At 36.5% G+C, this 19657-nt stretch overlaps 1 protein-coding gene across 7 annotated transcripts in view; it reads left to right on the top strand.

Moving 5' to 3' along the window:
• The window catches only part of LOC116756548 (sodium channel protein type 1 subunit alpha), a 164164-nt gene that overhangs the window by 71328 nt on the left and 73179 nt on the right, over positions 1 to 19657 (top strand). For all 7 annotated transcript variants that reach the window (XM_032637092.1, XM_032637091.1, XM_032637093.1 and 4 more), the window contains 5 exons: positions 11638 to 11756; positions 13868 to 13957; positions 15487 to 15615; positions 17323 to 17414; positions 18457 to 18726. In XM_032637092.1, coding sequence (XP_032492983.1) covers positions 11638 to 11756; positions 13868 to 13957; positions 15487 to 15615; positions 17323 to 17414; positions 18457 to 18726 — 700 coding nt within the window. The remainder of the gene's footprint in view (positions 1 to 11637; positions 11757 to 13867; positions 13958 to 15486; positions 15616 to 17322; positions 17415 to 18456; positions 18727 to 19657) is intronic.

Raw genomic sequence — 19657 nt, forward strand, 5'->3', positions numbered from 1 at the left:
GTACTGAAAATTAGTTTTTAAAACTAACATGGCATGCTTAGGACATGATTGAGCTATGTGTTGGAAATTTCCTTCTTTTGCATTTACATGTTTTATAACTTTCTGTGGTTGTGTGTACACTCTTTCTAGTCTTAAATTTTTGTTCATAATTGGATTATTTCAGTATGGAGGAATAGTCTTAAATTCTGAATTAGCTTCCTCTGATTGAAGCTGGAATCCTTAGAAAAATAATAACCTTTTAAAAATGATGAATATTTCCTTTTTCTACTTGATGACCAATTTCACTTTAGTGACTTGAGTATCTGAGGATGGCAGGGTGATCTTTAAACAATGCAGTAGACATGCACAGTACTCCCAGCATAGATAAAGGGTCTAATGATGGAAATGTTACTGGGGAAAATGCTTCTTAGGATGAAATTTCCCACCATCACTGATATTGGGGATGTGCATTTTATTGCCTGAGTGGATTGTAATATGCAAATATTAATCAGGCTAGTGACTCCCCTAAGTTTAAACTCAAGTACAATACTTAATGTGTCCTTTGTATGTATATCCCAAGTCTCTGGTTTCTTTCTTAAAAATATATAGAATAAACAAAGCAAGCCTATTACAAAAAATGGTTGCAGAATCTATGTTAAGTTTTAGGTTAAAGTACAAGGGTGTGTATATATAAAGAATCTACATGTAAGGAATAGAAAGGACACAAACCCCAGTGAAGCACTCTGTGATCTTCTACAGTGTCAGTGAGCTTATGAAAATGTCACTGCTGATGGTGTATTTTCAGATGGCATATGCCCACATATTTTTATCTTCTTTGCCCTAGCTTAAAATGTACAAATTATATAATGTTCAAATTTTCTGTTGAAATTGTTAAAATAGTTTAATCCATGGTCAGTGATATTGTGGTAGTAACTCGAGAAATAGTAGCAACTGTCTCATGAACACTCACGGTGCATGGAAGCACTTCCAGACCCTCACATGTTTTAAGCCTTCAGAAGTCCGAGGTAAGAACTAAGGAATAAAATAACAGTGCTATCAGAGGAGAGTCACAGAATTTTCCATACCATGTTAGCTCTGGTCCCGTGGTCTTCAGAACATGATTCCAGGTTGGGTTCCTTTTGTTTGTTTATTTACTTTAGCAGTGTGACAAGGCACATTTTAGCTCGTGAACACACCTTTATTTCCTCATGGGATTTTTTTTTTTCACAGTTTCGTTTCATAGCTTCGGCTGATTTTGCACCATTTGGCTATACATTCAAATTCTTCACCCACTCTTTATTACAGAAAACTTCTTCCTTCTCATGTTCTCTTAAAATTACAGATGACTCATTAGTACCATGGAAGAAAATATCCTTTTGACAGTGTGACAGGGTACTGGAAATAGAATGAGGTATGTTAGATCTGTAGTGAAAATGCATGTTTGTTAATTCTGGAATGTAGAAATGTATCCATTTAAAAATGTGCTCTTTCCTTGATTGTCTCTTCGATGTTTAAAGACAATTTATTCTCCCTTTTTATCAGCTCTTCTAAAGAGATGCATGCTCCCTCTTTACTGGGGCCGCACGAAGAATCATATAGGAACTTGTGATCTTAAATTCATGCCTGGTTTGTCATTCCACAGGAGTTTTTAATTGTTACATGGGGTAGGGAGAGTTGTTTGTTTTCTTTTTAATTGGGATTAGGGAGTTTTTCTTGAAAAAGGAGTTTAGGGCTTCCCTGGTGGCGCAGTGGTTGAGAATCCGCCTGCCGATGCAGGGGACACGGGTTCGTGTCCCGGTCCGGGAGGATCCCACTATGCCGCGGAGCGGCTGGGCCCGTGAGCCATGGCCGCTGAGCCTACGCGTCCGGAGCCTGTGCTCCGCAACGGGAGAGGACACAACAGTGAGAGGCCCACGTACCGCAAAAAAAAAAAAAAAGGAGTTTAAAAGAAAATCAGAAAAGTAGATGGTAAAAGCTCAGGATTCCATGAATTGTCATATTTATTTGTATATCATTAGCTCTTCTAGAATTACCAGTCACCCAGGCTCTCCCTTACTTGCAAGGCACTACAGTTCACTTCCAAATCTTTCTCTTACCCATTCATTATTTCTTCCTTATGTCCCTTCCTTATTTGTCACCTCCCTGTCTCTGCCTCAGAAACAATCCCAAAATGATGAGGATGGTAGTAAAATAATGATTGCATTTATTAAGTACCTGTCATATTAATAAGTTTCCCTTCAAGTGAAAGTGACCAAAAACCAACAGAAAGTAGTTTTTGAAAACAAACTAAGCAACAAACAAGTAAATGTATGTGTGGGGTAAATCTGGTCTTAACATCAAAGGATCCAGTACCTAAAACAACATCATCAGGACACAGTCCTTTTCCATTTTTGGTTCTACTTTCACCTATACTGGCTGCATTCACAGGCTGGCTCTTCCCACGAGATGATAGAAATAGCTACCAGTAGCATGAAACTAACATCCTACAGCCTAGTAACCCCAAGAAAAAGAGCTCTCTTTTTCTTCAAAATTTCTTGCACAAGTCCTGAAATTCAGTCTAATTAGGTCACATGGCCTCTTCTGAACCAATCACTGTAACCAAGGGTTTGTGATGCTCTCATTGGCCAGATCAGCATCACATGTTAACCAGTGTTGCCAAGGGGTAGGTCAGCTCCATCCAAGCCACATGGCCAGACAATGAGGCAGAGGTTTTCTCTAAAAGGAAGAGATGGAGACTTTGAAGAAGGTCAGCTAGGCAAGCAGAAACAGTAGCTCTGCCCTATGCACTGTGCATTAGGAAATTTACAGTTCTTATTTAACCGACATGTCCTTCCAAGATAATTCTTCTCTTTGTTTTAAAATGATGAAAGAAGATGTGGTACATATATACAATGGAATATTACTCAGCCATAAAAAGAAACGAAATTGGGTCATTTGTAGAGATGTAGATGCATCTAGAGACTGTCATACAGAGTGAAGTAAGTCAGAAAGAGAAAAACAAATATTATATATTAATGCATATATGTGGAACCTAGAAAAATGGTACAGATGAACTGGTTTGCAGGGCAGAAATTGAGACACAGATATAGAGAACAAACGTATGGATGCCAAGGGGGGAAAGCCGCAGGGGGGTGGGGATGGTGGTGTGATGAATTGGGCGATTGGGATTGACATGTATACACTGATGTGTATAAAATTGATGACTAAAAAAATAAAATAAAATAAAATAAAATAATGAAACTGAGATAAAGTTAATTTTCCTAAGATCATAAAGTTACTAAGTAACAGAGACTAGATTTAAAACCAGATCCGTCAGCTTCCATGGCTCATCACCATGCTACTCTGGGTTTGCAGTTGTCACACTAATGATACCAGTGGAGAAGAGAAGTCAGTGATAGACTCTAAATAAGCCTGTCACTGCTTTCCTGCCCCTCCACTCATGCCACTTTGCCATCTGTACTCCTCATCTCTTAGGCTGGCGGTATTTCCCAAACCTGACTTGTTGCTTTACTACTTCTGCTCAATCAGGGGCATCCCCCGCCTTTATAAAAACTAAAATCTTTGAGACTCAGGGGGTCTGGATCAGCTTCTAAAATAATTAGAGAAGTACATTTCCCACCGGATTCTAATAGGGTGATAAGCACCTGTTTTTCAAAGAGGACAGATTCAGGAAACTTAAATTATTTGCCTCTGTAAAGAAATGGCATTTATATTGGGATCTCAAGGGTAGAAAGAAGAAGGGAGAGAAACCTTCCAGGGAAAGGGAATAGCCCATAAGAAGACATGTAATATAGCAGGACTGTAGTAAGTAAAAGGCGAGTAAGATGTGATTGGGGAGGTGGCCCTGGGGCTAGATCAAGGCTCCTTTTAGGACATCTTAAGGAGTTCGAAGTCTAAGGGCAAAATGAATTCTCTGAACACTTTGAGTAGAGAAGTGACAATGTTCATTTCACTTTTTTTTTTTTTAATAAATTTATTTATTTTTGGCTGTGTTGGGTCTTCGTTGCTGCGCCCACGCTTTCTCTAGTTGCAGCGAGCGGGGGCTACTCTTCATTGAGGTGTGTGGACTTCTCATTGCAGTGACTTCTCTTGTTGCGGAGCACGGGCTCTAGGTGCACGGGCTTCAGTAGTTGTGGCACGCGGGCTCAGTAGTTGTGGCACGCAGGCTCAGTAGTTGTGGCACGCGGGCTCAGTAGTTGTGGCACACGGGCTTAGTTGCTCCGCGGCATGTGGGATCTTCCTGAGCCAGGGCTTGAAGCCGTGTCCCCTGTGTTGGCAGGCAGATTCTTAACCACTGCACCACCAGGGAAGTCCCCACTTCACATTTTTAAAGATCAAATTGGGAGTCTTTATGGAGGCTTGGTCTAGATTTTTGACAATGAAGACAATAATGGATGGGATCAGAATCTATTTTGGAGGTGTAATGCTTATCAGATGGGAACAAATGGATGGCATTGTTTTCTGAATATGAAATTTGGGAGGAAGGAAACTGAACGGCAAAGTTCCAATGTGAGAATTGGCGTTGCTTTCAAATACACAAGTGTTTGTATGTGTATATATTTGAGAACCAGAGAGACACACATTTTTAATCCCTTAATCCTTGAGTGTATATGGCTCTTGGAATTCATTAAGGAGATTCTCATGTTTTATTTCATTTTGTTTCATTTCATCCTTTAAACAACCCTGAGGTTAGTATTGTTATAATCTTCATTCAGATGTAGAAATAGACATGGAAGAGTTTGCCCAAAGTTGTCACACAGAAAAGTCTTCAATAAAACTGGGCCAGTTAGTCCTTTTCTGTCAATGAAAAGTTTGCTGAGCATATAATAGTGTACCACACCCATGCTATGGGCTGAAGATAACAGGGATGAGACATATTTGACCCCCAGATTTTATCGTTTCACCCTCTGGCTATAATTTTTTCTCTCTGTCTGAGATAGAGGCAGAAGCATCTGTAACCCTGGCTGATAGGAGCCCAGCTGGGGAACTCTCCAGCACCGGCCCCACTGCATCTGTTCTACCCAGCTAAAGCCTAGGGACCAGCAATTTTACAGACTCTTTTCTGGGTACAACTTTTTCTCTTTTGCATGAACTTAAAGCAAAGATAAAAAAAACTCTAAAGCCTTGAGCCCCCAGACACATTTTTGTTTGTGCCTCATGCAATATTGTTTACAATTTTGAATTAGTGTCTGAGATTTATAAATCAGAAGATTGCACACACACATGTATAATCGTGCATATTTAGGATTTCTCATACTATATCAGATCTGGCATCACTGATTTGCATGCCCAAAATTGGCAGGTCTCTCACACTGCCTAGCCTCTGTGGGGCGTTTTGGTTTGTGATCCCTGGCTACAAGACCCCTGTGCAATTAGATGAGGGATGGATATTAATGCTTGGTGGTCCACGGGAGGCACAAGTCCACAAGTTGTTCTTTAGGCTTATTATCCCACATCTAAGGGGTAAGACAGAATGAGATTGGGAGAGAAAACATTTTTTAACATATTGCACACTAACTTCAGAGTCAGGTAGAGAACCTGTGAGAAAGCTTTCCATCTCTCAGTGAGCCAGAAAAGGAGGAAAATCTTGGCCTGAATCCACAGGTTATTAAGAGAAAGATAGGCAAGGAAGTAGGTGAGACCATTTAGAGAGCTCACAGGAAAAAAAAAGAAAAAAAGAATTAGATGCCTTGGAATTGGCCCAGAACAAGAGATGTCCCCAGAGATGTATACTAATCGGAATCTCTTGTCTATGCAATTCTTTACACCCAAAGCTCTGCAGCATCCCTCCTCCTGCCATGTGGTCTCATTCTGCCTTTTCCCGATGGAACCTCTTCTCGAGCCAGCAGCTTAGAGCTAGACAAAGTTGACCCCCACTTCTGGCAGAAGATAGAGCCAGGGAATTTCCCTAGTTTGAATGCCAAGGCAACATCAAGGGGAGAGAGGTATACCTTGCAACCCAGCTTAGAAGTCTGTTACCATTTTCAGAGTCACACTTGCTTATACACAGGGATAAAGTTTCACATTGTCATTATACAGAATTCTATTTAATTAGGAATTACATAGGTTTTTGAATCTCTGTGTTAAAAAAAATATATATATATATATATATATATATATATATATATATATATATATATATATGTATCTCCTTTCTTTGGGAAAATATGTTCAAAGTTGCAAACAGTTGACCTCCAAACACATTTTTGGATCACAGTGTAAGTACAAGTTGAAAATTGCCTCTTTAAATTTTGAGGCTAAGGCATAAGTGGAATCAACCAATAGTATATTCTGCATTTTTCTATTGTTCATGATCGTTGCTCACCTTCCTCTGTTATTTCTTGCTTTTGCCAGTTCATTTACTTTTAGAGCAGTGAAATTGCAGTAAATTTGGAGTCAATCCTGTGATTTGGCAATTTTTCAATAATGTTTAGATAAACACAAAGCTGAGCATTAGGTTTAAACTATTTAAGGAACAAGACCCCTAGAGTGAAAGAAAAGTTAAGATAATGGACATATTTTTAAAAGGGAACTGGAAAACTATGGCTTGTTAAATTCAGTGTCCATCCTGAGTGAAAAAAAAAATAAGCAAACACTTTCTAAAAACCCAGAGACAAAAAAAGACTACTAAATAGTAATGGGTACAGATTCATAAATAGCAATCCTACCAAATTATTATAACCTAAGTGTTTCCTTATTGACTATGCAGTTAGATAAAGGGGAAGGATTTTACTCCAGGTACACAACATGAGAACTGTTAATAAAACCAGATTCACAGCTCTCCTATTGCAGGCTCACCTGAGTTATTTATTAAAAGTACAGAATACTAGGCATCAGAATCTGACCTACTGAATTGGAATCACAACACCTCTGTGAACTTAGTGTACTTATTCCCATTTTTCAAAAGAGGCAAATAAGTCACAGAAAAGTTAGTAACTTGTCCAGGATCTCAGTGCTGGAAGGCAGCACCACCAGATTTTGAGCCAAGCATCCAACTCCAGAGTCTGCACTGAATAAATACGTAAGTTAAAACAAATCCTACTTATGTTTTTCTAATTTGCTTTCCAGACTATTAAGCTTTGATTATCAGGGGTGTTTACCTGTTTGGGTTTTCGTTGTTGTTGTTTTCTTTAAAGCTAGAATTGACTTTTACCTGGCAAGGCTTGCTGAAGAGAGTATGAACTGGCAGTACGATGAATGGTTTACACCTAGGTCTGCACTGCCCAATTCAGTGGACGTTAGTCATGTATGGCTATTGTACTTGAAATGTACTTGAAATGTGGTTCAGTCTCTGAAGACATACAGTTGGTATGACAAGAGGATGTAAACTATCTCAATAATTTTTAATACTGACTTCATCCCCAAATGATAATTTATTGGATATATTGGGTTAAAGAAAACATTATTCAAATTAATATCATCTGCTTCTTTTTCTTTTTCTAAACATGGCCACTAGAATATTTAAAATCACGTATGTGGCTTAAATTTGTAGTTCATGTAATATTTCTATTGGGCAGCTCCAGTCTAAGTACACCTTCACTTACCCTTCTAGATTTTCTTCCGATAGTATAGATAGTTGAACATTTACTAGTTTTCAAGCTTCTTGGGGTCATAACTTACTATTTACCCCAAACTACTTGGGGGTCTTTGTTTTCCCTATAAACTTTAGCACAGAGCTTTGCAAATATTGTGCTAAACAATTAACACAAATCTTCTGCATTGAAGTCAATTGAATTAACAATTGAGCTGAGAATTAGATCCAGGCTGCTTTCCAGGTGTCCACCACGCTCATACATATTAACAGCTTATCATATAGGGACATTATAAATGCTACTTGAGTTTGGTAGCTATACATGAAGAGATAAGTGACAAGCTTGATCAGTATCTAGTATGTGAAGAGAGTTACATTCCTACAAATGTGTGATATTTTTATATATAGAATCTCATCTCTAATTCAGTCAAAATGCTGTTTTGAAATTGGTTCTGAGGCACAGTGTTATTCTCAGGTTAAAATGATTTCATGAGTTTCCTACAGCCTTGGGCTGTAAAAAAAATAGAAAGCCTGTTTCAAGCTGGATACTACTATACCAGCCGTTTCTCCTCCACCATCAATTTTGAAGTTTTTCTTTTCTACTGAAGTGACGTAATGCAATAAAAATTGTCCTGAGTAGTTATGTTAATGAAATTTGTATTAAACTAATTAGATTTAAAGGATGCTAAAATACTTTCCTCTAATAAGCCATTCAGTACATTCTTTGAAAAAGTCAACACTGAACTTGTACACTTAGAATGGACAAGATGGTAAATTTTATGTTATGTGTATTCTACCACAATAAAAAAAAATGGGGTGGGGGTAATAGTAACATCTTGGCTAGTCTTTTAATTCTTTCCTTTTTGATCCCTTTCTTATCTGTGAAATGAGGAAGGCAAATATCTGTATGTCTGAAAATTCTAGAGTTACTTGACCAGTTGTAAGTAAACAGTGTTCCCTTCTGACTCTTCTCCCTTCAGTACTATCAATACCATTATTTGGGGAAACACATATTTGAGAGTCTTTAGGGGCAAGTATCCTTTCATTAATCCTCAACACTTAGAAACTAAATGTTTGGCTTCTTCTCTGTGCAAGTAAATATAAGGAGGATGGATACAGATAGATGAGGAAATAGATAGATCAGTTACAAATAGCAAATTTGAAGTTCTAAATGGAACTTATTGACATAAAAATGGTAACAGAGTCAAGATTCTAATATTGGACTGCTCTATAATTCAGCTGTTTAAAATGAATCCATAAACACTTTAAAGCAACATTTGTGTAGTTTGTATGTAAATATATGTTTCAACCTGGGAACAGCAAAGTCCTCACAGAAGAAACCCTCTGAAATAGTCCCTTAGTGCCGGTGTTATCATCAGCTTCCCAGGAGCTCTATCAAGGATGTCTTATCTATCTATACGGCTTGTGAAAAATTAAAGGAGAACAAATATTGCTGTACAGGAAAATCTCATTAATTCCATTATACATTCTAATTGTAAGCACTTACACACTGTACACATACTTCTTATAAATATGAAGTTAAAATACATGCTTTGAATTTTTTAAATAAATAAAGAGAATATACCCTAAAAGCAGTAAAAGTTTCCATCTAAGGCTTGAACAATTGGGAATTTTGTCCTTTTGCCTTTCACTTTTGTGTCAAAATATTAATTCCTCTATGTGAAAGGACTTTTAGATTGAGAAGTATTTATCAGCATCAGGGTGCCGTGGCTTTCGTTAGCTTTACCCTGCTGAGTTCTGACCCTTTGCCCTGCCTTTTTGGGTTCCTCTTGGTTCAGCTTCTGAGTCTTGCTTCTTTTTCTTCTTGGTCCTTAGGGCAGAATTTCTTTCTCTCTCCAACCCTTTCTTTTGGCCTCTGCAGCTTTGCCTTTGGTTTCATTACCCTCTTCCTCCATCTCTTCTACTTCTTTTTTTGTTAGGTCTGCTCGTGGTTTGGGCTGGAGGGTGGCCACAGAGCCAAAGACACAGGTCATCTCTTCTGCACGTGGTCTCATCTCCTCACGATGAGCTAGATTATTATTCTTATCCACTGAGTGACAATCAGTACCATCTTCATTCCCCTCTTCCTCTAGCCCATGATTTAGGTCCCGTATGGACTGTAACTTCTTTTCCAAAATTAGGCTTGTAATATTATTTGAAATGAGGGAATTCTTATTTAAAAAAAATATATTCTACATTATGTTTTTACTGGCTCTCCCACTCCCAGATCACAATATTTCCATCAGGTTTTACTCAGCATAATTTTGGGGAAAGGAAGCATAGGCAATTGGTTTGCAAGGTGGACCATATTTGGTCCTGATTTAGCTCACTCAGAGCCTTTCTGTGTCCGTGCATGTGTGTACTCCCTAGGGCAAAGGCATTTGCATTGCAGAAGTCTGTGCACATTTTATGATGATCTCACAATGCCATTTAGGGACAGGGGCACTGAATGAATTAGAGAAAAAGAGCACTAAGTAGGCACGGGTGATTGCTCCTCCAATAAGCACAGGTGAAACTCTCCCCCCCTATAAATGGACGTTGTGACACAGTTTTCTTTGTACTCTGGACCCACAGTCCATCAAAGATGAAAGTGGAAATATGGAGTCAAAGTTAGATGTAGAGCAATGCATCTCAAACTCTCTGTTGTGAAGGTGTGGTTGCTATTCTATAAAATACAATAAAATTAATTTCCAGAAAGTTGAAATGAAAAACAGACCTGGAAAATACACCCTGTCTTTTTATTATTACATTCAACAGATGTAAAATTAGTCTGTCAAATTGTCTTACAAGTTTCTAAATACTTACTCTCAAATCTTGTCACAGATCAGGAACAACTTGGAGACCAGCACTGGTTGGGGGACCATTTTCACAGCCCTGATTTAGGGCACTCTGACATATACCAGCGAGGAAGTGCTATTTTCAAACAGCAACTCAGTAAATGTTTTGGAGTAATTACTCTATTTCAATTTAGAAAACCCTGAAGGTAGAGGAGAAAAGAAATGAGAAATCTATAAATGACCTGAAGACTAAATGTAGAGAATAAACCCTTGTCAAAGATTTTTAGTAGAAAGTAAACATAAGGTTAATGCTTGCTATGTCATAATGTGATCTACACAGATGTGTGTCCTCAGTCAGAAAAACAGTACTTTTGGAGAATGGGGTTTAAATTTAACAGATTTGGAGTTCCCTTCTCAAGATATGTTCTTCATAGAGAAATAGGTTCCACTCCCCCCAATCTGAATGTACACAAAGGTCTTAGGAAACACTGAGTCAGAATCCTTGATACACGATTGTATGTTGCTGCTTTGTTTTTTGTTGTTGTTTGTTTGTTTGTTTTTGTCCACACACTGCTAATTGTGCTCAGATACGTCTAATTTTTAGAATGCCAGTTCCATTCACATCCATGGATCCTAGATTCTGCAGGGGCTTTGAGCTTTTCCTCTAAGAAAGCACTACATGAAATAGGCAGCCAGTTGGGACTAGAATTCAGTGTGTCAGCTAACTCAGAAATCCCAATACAGAGTTTAGCACTCCTGGTCAACAGATACTCTCCAGGGAGCTTGGCCTCCAGAAATCAATTATTGGATTACAGCCATTTAACCCAAGACTGGGTTTGATGGTGGCTGTTTTTATTTCCTATTATAAATAGAGTGATAATGTTTATTTTATAAGCAGAAATGGTAAAAGAATATTTATTTCAAAAATATTATTTGTTTTACTGAATGATTTCGCATTCCAGAGCATTAATTTTCAAGATATTTGAAATGGAAAAGCTGAAATCGCTGTAAAAGGAATGTAGTGTCCTAAGATCTGTAGAATGAAATGATACGTGCACCCATTTGAGACTTTTTCCTTTAACTCAGATATTTAAAATATTAAGAAAATAAATAAATTATCTTGGCTAACTGTCTTATATACGATAAAATTGCAGGTAAGTATCAAGTCAAAGGTGAGTTATACCATTGGATGTTGTCTCTAGTTAAGAAGAGATCCAGTAACAGTTTGTCTTCATGGTGCACGTCAGAAGTTGCAACATTGGAATAATTCATTTTGACAAATGATAGAAGGTGGGTAATAGAGTTTAAATGGTCTATACTTTTATACTTCTATGTGTTCCTATCTTACAGACTTTTATAGTATTGAATAAAGGGAAGGCCATCTTCCGGTTCAGTGCCACTTCTGCCCTGTACATTTTAACTCCCTTCAATCCTCTTAGGAAAATAGCTATTAAGATTTTGGTACATTCATATCCTTTTCATGCGATCAATATTAGCTATTAGTACATAATCTATAAATGCTTTGTAGCTAAATATAAAATTAACTTGGGAAATGTCCATATTCTGTGGTTTTATCACCCTCATTTTGTATTTTCTTTGGTCATATAAGCCTTATTCTTAAAGTTTATTACATAGATGTCACTGAAACTTACATAGTCTTTAATATTATATATGTACTATATATATATATCTTTCAAATATATATTATACATCAAAGTCTTTAACATTATATATATCTTTCTAAAAACATATGTATCAAGTCCTACAAATCTAGTGTAAAGTAGCCATATTTATTTTTAAGATATGGTACAAAGTTTCTGATTTTCTAGAATTTGCAGTGGATAATGATATAATAGCAAAAAATTTCCATCCAGAGCCAATATAGAGCTATCTATAATACAAAACATTTTAGTGTGCCTTAGAATTAACCTTTAAGCATATTTTCCATGGGAGAAGATCAGGGGGCTTTGGCCAATATTTAGCTAGTTTTTGAACTTTCCTAATAAAATCTGTGAGGAAGTACTGGAATATTGGCTTAATTTCAAATTTAAGTCATTGAATTATGACTCTGCTGTGCAAAACTGATTGCTTAGTAAAGACTTTGGAAGTTAATGAAAGACGCTAAGATTGTATTTCCAAGTGATCTTTAGGGATTTGGCTTTGAGATTCTCACTGGTGTTAAAAAAGGATTCTGCAACTAAATTCGTCTGTTCATATTCATTGGCAAAAACCTTCACTTCTGATTATGTCTCATTTGATGGCTTTGGCAATAATAAATATAGAAATACTATTATAATTATCATAAACTTACACTACCTGATTTTTTGAAAAAAGACTTTAAAACCTAAAAATCCGTTCTATTTCTAAACTGATAGCAAGAGATTTCTTATGGTATAAATACGATATTATTAAAAATCAAAGATTTGAAACGCAAAATTTATATGTTCGGGGTTTTTACATTTATGGAGGTTTCATCATCCTAGTTTGTGTTCCTAGTGCCATCATGTGGTCATTTGATGAAAACTTTCTTTTTCACACACGGAAAATGTTTGCTTTGGCAGTAAACTGTAGTGGAAAGAATATTGGATGTGAAAGTAATAAACCTGTGTTTTAGTCTGTGGCCAAGTTATCTAATTTCTTTAGAGCTTACGCATTATTTCTCTGATTTCTAAAATATAGGGATTAAACAGTTGTTTTTTAAGGTCCTTTTCAGCTCCATAATTCTGTTATGTCATAGTTAGTCATTGGTTTTAGCTAACACTTAGATCATGTCTACTAATATACAGACCTGTTCCAAGTACTTCACACATATTAACCCATTTAATCTGTACCTCAAACTATGAGTTCCATACCTGATTAGCTCCACTGCATAAAATTCAGTAGAGATACAAGAAGCTTCCATGGCACAGAGAGGCTGAGTGACTTGCCCAAGTCACTTTTATGTTGCTAAGATCACCTTTATGTTGAATTTTAATTACATTCACATCATGTTAAGTCATGCCTTGAAGAATATTCACTTTCAGTCTTATCCAGTCCTGCTACACGTTTACAAACTCAGCTGAAATAGAGCAACCCGACCCTTAACACCATGCTGTACTTTAACTACATAAATTTTAATGTATTCAACTATATTGTATCACATGTATTTAAGAAGTTACAATTCTGCAAGGATGTGCCTTTCTCAACAATTTACTATTTTAATCAACTAAATTAGTTCAAGTCAGTGCTCTCTGCTCAAAAGCTGTGCCACTCCAAAGTGCCCACAGGTTTCCCCCTGAAGTCTTCTGGGAGGTAAATAGATTGATTTAATAATAGTAGCAAAAGCCGCACTTTATACTTTTTATAAAGCTTTCTCATACATTATCTCACTTAATCGATACAATTACTCTGTGAGGGTGATATTATTATCCAAATTTTATGGATGATAAAAATGAAATTTAAAGAGATTAGATGATTTGCGCATAGGGTATTTGTCCCTGAGTCCTGGCCAAACTGCAGGTTGAGCTTTTCAATGTTAGTTTTATGTAATATGATACATGGATTTGGGTTTTCTTTTGTGTGTTCCTTAACAATGACCTACATTATTCAGCATGCTAATTATGTGCACTATTTTGACGAACTGTGTGTTTATGACAATGAGTAACCCTCCCGACTGGACAAAGAATGTAGAGTAAGTTCAACTTACGTATTAAGTGGCCTACATGAATATGTATATGTGTGTGTGTATAGATAAATAGACATACAGACATATATATCTATATCTATATCTATATCTATATGTATGTATTTAGTATTTAATCTCTCTCCTTCATGTGTACTTGGTGGTTACCAGAAGCCCATCATTCTTGGACACTCGCCACTTTTCTTGTAGGATCTACAGTGACCAAAGCAAATGTTATGAAAGTACTCACAGAAAGGAACCAATATGGTAGACCTTGGTTCCAGTTCATTTCCAGATGAATTCAGTGAGTCTTACACTTGCCCTAAAAGGGTAATATTGAGCCTCACAAAGTTTTCACTTCCATCAGACACATCCACTCCATGACAGGCCTATATCAGTTTCAAATGTGGTCACCAAAAAATTTGCTGGAAAAAAAAAGCCCACAAAATTTGGGATTTTCAAACTTGAAAATTTAATTGAGGGCTAAGCTAACTGAAGTGAAAGTTAGGGTAGGATTTTCAGAAACCAGATGCATTACTAACTGTATTGATGGGCTCTGTCCTGGGATACTTTTGAGGACAGAGAGGCCAGATGTGTGATAAGTGCTGCTGAGTCTGCTTGCGTGGCCGAAGTGGTAACCAGTATTGCTCTGTGCCTGCTGCCCCTTAAAACAACCACCACGGGGGTGTTTCCAAGGGCTTTTTCCCTTCCTGGAAACTTCCAGGTTGGACCCAATCAAAAAAGGGATAAAAATTCTGAAGAAAATAAAAAATTTATAAACAAAGGATTTCTAAAGTATTAGAGCTACCATGTGAGGCCTACAGGTCTCAAGTTGCCCTAGTTGCCATGATTTCATTCTCCAACTTCTGAGTCGAAGATTAAAACTTTGGAAACATCTAAGTCTCTACTCGGAAATATCTAAATTTCTGCTCATTTAAACTGAGTAGAAGATTTAAATTTTGGAAACATCTAAGTTTCCAGTCTAAGACTCAGTATTTTATTCTAAACTAAATTTTCACCTCTTATGACCTTAATTAAACTTAGCCACTTTTGAGGTTAACAAAATTCTTTTTTTCCAAGTAAATTAACCTAGCTTATCTTAAAGAAAGAGAAAAACTTGAAACTAATTTGTCAATGTTCCCTCATTCATAAAACCTGGCTGAAATTGAGTTTTTTTACTTTCTAAAGGAAGATCATGTTATGCTTCTGCGATATTGTTGACCAGCTACTCCATCATGTGAATGTATTGGGTAATTCTCAGAGGCTCTCTTCATGTATGTCAATACTAAGACATTTCAGATACACTCTATACAGTGTGGTTCTCACCCTACTCTTAGGACAATTTAAAGCCAACTCTTCATGTGTTAAGGGGTTGACTTTAAATTTACGGCTATGTTTTATTTCCCTGAAAATAATATTAACTTGCTTAGATTCGTTTTATAATATTCATCTATTCCCCTAATGGAGTGACAAGTAATTGAAATTGCTGTGAAAGATAATGATTAGTTTATCCATTCTTTTTGGATACTTGTCTCCAGGTACACTTTCACAGGGATATATACTTTTGAATCACTTATAAAAATTATTGCAAGGGGCTTCTGTTTAGAAGATTTTACCTTCCTTCGGGACCCATGGAACTGGCTCGACTTCACTGTCATTACATTTGCGTAAGTGCCTTTCTTGGAAGCTTCAAAAGAGACTATATTTTGGCTTCTATAAGTGCTCATGCTTTTAAAGAATAAGCTTGCTTTAACTGTAGAATATTTCAGTGTGATTTATATATTTAAGCTCTGGATTTTAATTTAGCGCAACAGAGGTCAAAGTGGCATTACACTTTGGCATAAAGGCTTTGCAGTAATTGAAATTACAATTTTCACATGTAACAAACATCTGTCAGCAAATTTCATACATGCTGCTTTTTCAACAGATGCACACACACACACCCTAATATGAAAGCGTAAATGTATTCATAATACATCTGTGAAAACGGCTTTTTAAAATTACAGCCAAAAACAATTCTGCTGACCCTACAGATTTCAGTTGACCTTACCCACATCACACACTCTCCCCAGCTTCTTTGGTAGAATAATAGAAAATAAACATCAAAACATTCTGACAAATCAAACTAATAGAAAAAATAAGGTAGTTAATATATTATGTATTTAATACTAAATTGCTATTTCATCAGTCAATTGATATTAAGACATATAAACAAACACACTCTCTCTGCCTCTTCCTATATCTTACCTGATCCTTTTCCTTTCTTCCTCTCTTCTTTCCCTTTATAATTTTCTTCATCTTTTTCTTTATATTAACCTTCTTATCCTTATTTCCCATCCAGATACACTCAGTATTATGCACAATTTCTGCAGTCCTGCTTATTTTTTTTCTTTGTCTAGTAATATACTTCCCCGAGGAAGAAGACGCTCAGAAAAGTAACAGAAAGCCACTCAGCAGTAGGTAAAATTAGAGTGTGGAGGAAGGTGGACCAATGCAGTTCACTCTCATCCTTCAGGAGCTGGCATTCTTGGCCTCTTACAGGTGTAAGGAGGTGGATGGATGGGCAGAGGAGAAATGGTGCTGATATTCTCAGGGCTACGGATGCTGCCTATCTCATCTAAATTCCATATCTAGTCAGGATGATTCTTCACCATTCCCTCTGGCCACAGCTCAGAAGAAGGCATATTGGGGCTACTGTTTCTTGAGAATAAAATAGCAGTAATGGCAGGAGTAACCATTGGGCCCCCATAAAATATTGTTCTTAATTTGCCTAGCTTTCACTTAAGAGTTACACTAGGAAATCCTGATCACATACAGATAGGCAATAAGTCAATCTGTCTAAATTTCTCTTGGATGATTTCATGATTTTCCTGTATTTTTTTAAAACTAATTCCATGAAACTATAGCCAAGAATTATTTTCTTTTTACTTAATTCTCCTAAATTATACATGATATCGATTGTATTGCTTTTTGAAATGGCAACAGGATTGTGTACGTTATGAAGTTTACATCTAGTTAACAGCCTTAAATTATCTGAGTAAAGAAAACCATAGTGATAGACCCTAATTTCTAAATTGTTACTTACAATATTATCATTCAAAATCACCAAGAAGGTCTTTATAAAAGACCCAAGCAAATAATATAAATCCTGCTTAAATCTTGAATAACTCTGATTTAATTCTACAGGTATGCAACAGAATTTGTAAGCCTAGGCAATTTTTCAGCTCTTTGGACTTTCAGAGTCTTGAGAGCTTTGAAAACTATTTCTGTAATTCCAGGTAAGAAGTGATCAGTGTAAAGCATAAGGATCCTTGCACCTACAGCTCTTTCTTTGTATTCTGTTATTGTGTTTGTGTGTGAACTCCCTATTACAGATATGTGACAGAGTTTGTGGACCTGGGCAATGTCTCCGCATTGAGAACATTCAGAGTTCTCCGAGCACTGAAAACAATTTCAGTCATTCCAGGTGAGGGTTAAACACTGAGGCTCACCCGTCATGTTTTTTTCAGCAGCCATCTCTTTTCTTGACATTCAGCATTACAGAAAATCAGGGGTCATAATCATTAAAATCATCAAAATCATAATTATAAAAATTGGGTGTTACTCAGAAAATGACTTGTTATTTGAACATAAAATTTTATGTTTTCACATTTTTCATCAGCCTAGGAGCTTAACAATTTCTTGCATGAGACACTGTAATATACAGTCTATGTGATTTGCACTTAGAGATGTCCTGGGTTTTTTTCTCCACATCAGTCATAACAAGGATTTATTCCATATCAAATGTACCAGTCTGTAATTTCTTGTTCATTTTAGGCATTGATGACAATGTATATACAATGTAAATCTTAATATTGCTTAAAAAGAGAAGGGAATAAGATAATAAAGAGGAGCATGGGTCTGCATGGAGGATTATTATTATTATTATCATTTTTGTTTTGGCCATGCCATGCAGCTTGCAGGATCTTAGTTCTCCAACCAAGGATTGAACTCGGGCCACAGCAGTGAAAGCGCCAAGTCCTAACCACTGGACAGCCAGGGAACTCCCCAAGGAGTTATTATCCTAAAGTGCAATTATACTCCAAACCACTTCCAGTTTTATAGCAAAACCTTTCCTACTTATGAATAGGAATTTTAAAATATTTTTCTTCACGTAATTTGTTATAGAACTGACAACTGGCCCCAATGAAAGAAAGTATGGGGCAAGTTTCATCAGCAAAATGGAGAAATACAAGACCTTAATATAGGCTTTGTGAAGACCATGTACTTCCAGCTGTTTTCTCCCAACCGAATGGGATATGGATCTTCATTTCATGGTTTAGATTTTTTTACATTTCCAGAGTCTATTTCCATAAGCACTTCAGCCTTCCATGAAGTGTTGCTCTCCCACTAGCACTGCAATCATTTTCATACTTATTCATGGAGTGTATGTTTTCAAGAAAATTGTGTGACGCTTTTGGTATTTCAGACATTCTAAGTCTTCATAGTAATAACCTTCTTTCTTTCAGGCCTGAAGACCATCGTAGGGGCCCTGATCCAGTCTGTGAAGAAGCTCTCAGATGTCATGATCCTGACTGTGTTCTGTCTGAGCGTGTTTGCACTGATTGGGCTGCAGCTCTTTATGGGCAACCTGCGGAATAAATGTGTACAATGGCCTCCCACCAATGCTTCCCTGGAGGAACATAGTGTAGAGAAGAATATAACTGTGAATTACAATGGCACACTTGTAAACGAAACTCTCATTGAGTTTGACTGGAAATCATATGTTCAAGATTCAAGTAAGAATTACTGTTATGTAGGTTTATTTTTTCACTGTTGATCGTCTTTCCATCTAGGCATGGAAAATTTTTTAAATGATTGCATAACAGGTTGTGATCTCTTAATCACCTTCTAATGGTTTGCACATACATTTAATTATTTAATTGATAACTATAATAACTATTTTATTGATAACCCTATGGGAGGCTGAAAAATTCAGCTTGAAAGAAATTTTCTTAGGCTATTGGGTTGCTGTACATTCTTCTCATCATAGTGTACAATGCTGTATATTGTCTCATTTGAGACAATCAAATGACGTAAAGTATTTGAAAACCCTTTGTAAACTCCAAAGTATTATGTAAATGTAACCCATTAAACACTAATTGCAGAATGTGTTTTATGTACCAGAAAGTGATAATTCTTAAAGTAATGATAGCATAATAAAAAAAAACTAATCAGTGTCTTTTTATAGTTATAGATCTGGAAAATACCTTGGTTGATACAGATGTACACTTCCATGATGTTAGTGACATGCCAGCAAATAATTTGCAAATAATTGTAAATCACTGGATTAAGAAAAATGCCTTAAGAAAAATACATGTCAGAGGAATACATGAAATGTCCCTTTTTTACTTCACATGATCCTTATAAGGCCACTGCTGTCACCAACTCCCTGAAATCTTTTTTTGTTGTTGTTGTTTTAATCTAAGATCAAGGAACTGATTATGAGGATGTCACTTAGGATTTATTCACTCTAGGGAAAATTTATTATACTCCATTTTTGTTACATTCAAAATAAAAGAAGTCAAGAATATCTAAGGCTATTTTCAGCCCTAAAAATCTGTTTCTTGTCATTTTCTCTAATAATATTCCATTTGTTGAACAAAGATTATTTTAAACTAAATGCAAATATAAATAAAATGGTTTATTTTTGAAAGTAATAGGAAATTA

The sequence above is a fragment of the Phocoena sinus genome, chromosome 7, assembly GCF_008692025.1.
Source record: "Phocoena sinus isolate mPhoSin1 chromosome 7, mPhoSin1.pri, whole genome shotgun sequence".
In the NCBI taxonomy this organism is placed as follows: Eukaryota; Metazoa; Chordata; class Mammalia; order Artiodactyla; family Phocoenidae; genus Phocoena; species Phocoena sinus.